The sequence below is a fragment of the Vespula pensylvanica genome, chromosome 16 (genome assembly GCF_014466175.1).
Source record: "Vespula pensylvanica isolate Volc-1 chromosome 16, ASM1446617v1, whole genome shotgun sequence".
Taxonomy (NCBI): Eukaryota; Metazoa; Arthropoda; class Insecta; order Hymenoptera; family Vespidae; genus Vespula; species Vespula pensylvanica.
In genome coordinates, this window is record NC_057700.1 from 3,808,066 (window position 1) to 3,813,282 (window position 5,217).

Here is a 5,217-nt window from a genome sequence, read left to right on the forward strand (position 1 = left end):
GTATACTGTCGGTACGGACAATCGAGATTCAATCTATCGAATAAATGTATCTATCGAATTCTCTTGTGCGATAAAAAATACGAAAAACCGGTTTTTGCAAAACCTTTTAATAAAATGCGACAGACACGTACTCGCACCCACACATACATATATATATATATATATATATATATATATATATTTTCCATCGAAAGAAGAAAAAGAAAAATAGATTCCGTTTTAATTCGAGAGCAAGATATGATGTATCGAGAGTCGATCGAATTAATCGACAAAAAAGAAATAGAAACTGTAAACGATAACAGCAACAACAACAAACGAAGAAAATAAAACGAAAAAAAAAAGAGAAAAAAAAAAAACAAAACCACCGAGAAATAATTATAAATTATTTCTTCTCGTAAGCGCATAGAAAAAAAAAAAAAAAAGAAAAAAAAATAAAAATGCGTTTCGAGCGTCTCACTCGTTTTAACGTAAGAGAGAGAGAGAAAAAAAAGGCATAAAATAAAATAAAAGAAAAGAAAGAAAAGCAAAAAAAGAGAGAAAGAGAGAATAAAAGGGTTGTTTCGAAAAGGACAGCGATATCTGACAATTTCGAAGGGTCTCATCCTTGACTTCTCGCTAAGATCTATGTAACTACATAAACGCTTTTTACTCTACCAAATTTGGCGACGACGCGTTATTTAAAGAAAAAATGAAGAAGAGAAAAGAAAAGAAAAGAAAGAAAGAATAGCCGATCGTTGGATCGTCGATCTGATCCAGATTTTTTGATCGATATTACGATAATCGCGAGAATACAAGCATGTGTATCATTATACCTGTACGATAAACGTAATTTCTATCGTTACGAATGAAATAAAATGATTAACGTAAAGGAGAGAAAAGAAAAGGGGGAAAAAAAAAAAGAGAAAACGATTAAGACGATGAAAATAAACAAAAAACAAGAAAAAACATGAATGGCAGTAAACCGAACGGGAGGATTTAATAATAGCGTTATATCGTAATCGTAATGATTAATGATTAATGGTAAACTTAATGATTATAATGTATTGGTAATGATAAAGAATAATAATGTTTAATTGACGATCAATAACCAAGAGCGCACGTATTTCATGATTCATTCATAGTTTAATGAACATTAATTCATTTCTTTTTTCGTGAAAGAGTGATGTTGTGTATGAATATTATTAGAGAGAGAGAGAGAGAGAGAGAGAGAGAGAGAGAGAGAGAGAGAGAAAGAGCGAAAGAAAGAGAGCGAGAGAGAGAGAGAGAACGAGAGAGAGAGAGAGAGATAGATAGAGTGAGAACGACGGAGAAAAGAGAAAAACAAACGAAGATACACCGTGGAATGTTATAAAAATTACCACCAAGGGAAAATTTCATTATATAAAATTATTATGTAATAATTGTCCATACATCTTAAAATGTCGAAATAAACTAATAATGAAAAGAATATCGTGGGGGTTTTCTTTTTATAAGGTTTTAAATCGTTCTCTCAATAGTACGCATTTTTGAATTTAGCCGCGTTTAAATCGCACGCATGTATATGTAATAATAGTTAAAATATATTAAATAAATTTATTACAGTATTACACATTAAATTATTACGATTGATAATATATATGTTTATGTGTGTGTGTGTGTGTGTGTGTGTTTGTGTATAATTTATTAAACATTTTGTTTGATTAATATTTCGTTTTTATTTTATCTAAAATAATATAAGTTCGACATATTTATATTTGTTTTGATTAACGTAGTATTAGGATACATCAAAGGCGGGAGATAATTGTCCGTAACAGTGTTTACTCTTCGATTCGTTCGTGTGTTTCTTCTCTTTGATAATTCGTGTATTTTATTAAAAATGTCGTTATGCTGTAGTTACGTTCCTGATTATTTTTCTATAAACGACATTCTGGCAACAGAAGAACGTATATTATGTACTATCGACGTGACACTTCCCGGTTTAGGTATATTTTAATAAACTTAACCTCAATACGATTACTTAGATTTAATGTAGAATATCGATTCTTTGATTTCTTTAGATTAATATAATTTTCTTTTCAGGATTCTTAGATATTTCTAATGATTCGGATGATTTGAAACAAGGAACAAAGTTAGAATTTCCTATTTGGTTAACGCATCCACTTAATATAATACAAGGATCACTCATCAACATAGAATTACCAAAAATATATAAAGATAGTTATAGGTTTGTACGTTCATATGAAAGAAAGAGAGAGATAGAGAGGCTTAATTTTTAAACTGCTTAAACTTATCAATGATTTGTAATATTTAAATATATATAAAACAAGTGTTTATAACCTATAATATCTACGTTGTGCACATAGAGAAATTCTTCAAGCAGATGCATGCGCGGTGTCATTGAGCAAATGGAATCTTCATTTCTATGAAGTAGGAATGTATTTAAGAACCTTTAATATTCGGGAAAGTGAAAAATTAACAGAGAATTTGTTAGAGGTAAGTAAACAAAGTTAATATTTACAATTATATTAAAATTAATCTATCTTTAATGTTTAAGTATAATTTTACTAATTCGTGATCAATATACCATTTGAAAATTACTTCGTTGTGTTTAAATATTTCTATGATATAAAATTAAGTTCGTACGAAGGGATTCTTTTTCTTTTTTTTTTTTTTTTTTAACTTTCAGACCTTCAAATCTCGATTCAGATTAATCATGGATTGGGCACAGAATCCTATTTCAGATCTGACGTTGGGTAGTCAGCTTCCTAGATTAGAAAAAGATTTGTTCTTAATTAGTAGAAAAGCAAAGGTACAATTAAACGAATGGTTAAAAAAAGGTACTGGTATTATAGAAGCATCGGAAGTAGCTGCAAATCTTAAGAAACGTAAACGTACCGATTATGAATTAAATTAATTCTAACTTAAATATATAATATAGATATAAGTCAGTAGATTATTAACAATCGCAATTGCATGCATATCGCATGTAGGGATTTTATTTTAGAAGAAAACTATTTTTTTATATCTTGTTAATATTGAGAAGATCATTTATGATTATTTTTATATCAAGGTTTTACAATAACAGATATACATATCAAAAGATGCATTAATTTGGAAAGTGAAAAGTGATATATTTGAAAATTTGACGAAATAAAGAAAGTTCAATAATTTTTTATTATTCAGACAGGGAATGGTGTATAGTTCCAATAGGTAGAATTGAAAAGAAATGATTGAGGAGAGTGCTTAATTTAAAAATCACATATCCCTTTATTTAAAGATACAAATGCTTATAGTGTAATTATTAAATAACAAATAAAAATTTTATTTACATTTCTTGTACGAAATCAGTCAACCATTGAACTGTCAACAACATTGAAAAGACTCAGGCAATGGAAAATGGTAACGTCTAGTTCACAACCCATAGCTAAGTAATGTTAATATATACCTTAATCATATATAATAATATATATGATTCATATTGAGCCATAAAATAACTTGCGTACCATATGGACATACATTTGCCAGACACAATGGACAAAGCATTTTTTAATTCTATATTTGTATCATTATGCCTTACAAAAGTCAACGTTCGTAAAATCTTTTCGTACAAAAATACAAAATTTACTTAATTTACTATAGCAATTTAAAACTAATGGATTTATGTTTATGATATAGGAGTACACATACATTTGAATATTTTATACGTCTAAGAAATAAACTATCTAGCAATTGAAACACTTTCTATACAAAATGGACTATGCGATTTACAAAATAAACTAGTATAGTATGACATTCTATGGCAGTGGCGCGCAAACTATGAATTAATGAAATTTTCATGAATGTTACGTATAACAGCAATAGTAAACTTTTTTTATTTTACATTTAAGATAAAGATAAAATGATATTATCGCTACTCTTATATAAACTAAATAAAATGATAATAAATCATAGTGATGTCGCAAGTATGAATAATTTGCGTACCACTGTACTATGGCATTGGAAAAAAAGTTGTCCCTTGTATGTATATTTAAATAACTGTACAAAATCAGAAACAACAAGGATATTGTTTCGTATCGTGTTTTAATATAGAAATATCACATTGTAATGTAGTATTCAGAATATTATTCCTCATATTTTTACTATGGGGTTTTATAATTCTATATGACAAACGCCTGCATTTGATGAATAATGTGTCTATCATATAATAATCAATTTATTAATTATATAATTACTATAGATGTGTATATATTTATATATATATACACTATTGCTTTCTATCCGGCCATTATGTCATAATAGACATTTCTTTAGAAATCACCTTGACATAACGCATTGATTTTCTCTAGAAGACATTGACTATCTTCAATGATATCGAAGAGTCTAGTGTTAATGAGATTATCAATACGTTTATGCTCCGTCCAACATTGCTACTAATATAAATTGCATTGCAATGGCTTGTATCGTTTTTATTTTCAAAGATAAACACTTTGCTTATATTCTTTGCTCCGTGTTTCCCCTTGATTAATTTAACGATTATTTAAATCTAATTTAATCTATCTTAATATCGCTATGCTTGGAATGTGATTTATTTAAATCAGTGATTATCAAGACAAACACGAGGATACGCTCTTATTGTGAATCCCGTGATACCTAAAAATTCATTTTTAAATGATTCATAATTTACGTGAATTCAGCAGAAAAAAAAGAAAAAAGAAGAATGTAGAATAACGAAAGAAATTAAAGTAATTAATGAAAGATTTCGAATAATTCGGCAAGCAAGAAGCCAGCGCGATATCGAAATTTACATTTATATTTATATATACAATTCTATTTAGTTTCTTGGGCCAAAAGTTAGTAGGTGATATGAAAAATCAAGTATTTTTTTTTAAGACATTTTAAGTTTGTAATTAGTCTTGTAGTTTTACAAGATAGGCTTGTAGTTTCACAATTTGAAAGAAAAAAAAAAAAAGATAAACTTAAAAGATCTCAAAAAAAAATTATTGATTTTTAGGAACACCTGACACCTTTTTGTTGGATACCCTACGTGTGTGTGTGTGTGTGTGTGTGTGTGTGTGTGTGTGTGTGTGTGTATAAATCTTAAAGAATATTTTCTTACATCTTAAACGACGTAATTAAATAATTCTATCATTTCTTTTCATTTTTAATATTATATTGCTCGTGAGCTCGATTGTCGATTTTCAATCCCTCGACTTTTCGCCAAGAGAAAAAGAAAAAGAA

At 28.2% G+C, this 5,217-nt stretch overlaps 1 protein-coding gene across 1 annotated transcript; it reads left to right on the plus strand.

Moving 5' to 3' along the window:
- The first annotated feature begins 1,272 nt into the window (after nucleotides 1-1,272).
- On the plus strand, nucleotides 1,273-4,934 carry LOC122634947 (DNA replication complex GINS protein PSF3). Its single transcript, XM_043824508.1, has 4 exons — nucleotides 1,273-1,961; nucleotides 2,059-2,203; nucleotides 2,343-2,472; nucleotides 2,666-4,934. Exons 1-4 carry the CDS (start codon nucleotides 1,856-1,858, stop codon nucleotides 2,891-2,893), a joined length of 609 nt encoding a protein of 202 aa, XP_043680443.1. The 5' UTR covers nucleotides 1,273-1,855; the 3' UTR covers nucleotides 2,894-4,934.
- The last annotated feature ends 283 nt before the right edge of the window (nucleotides 4,935-5,217 follow it).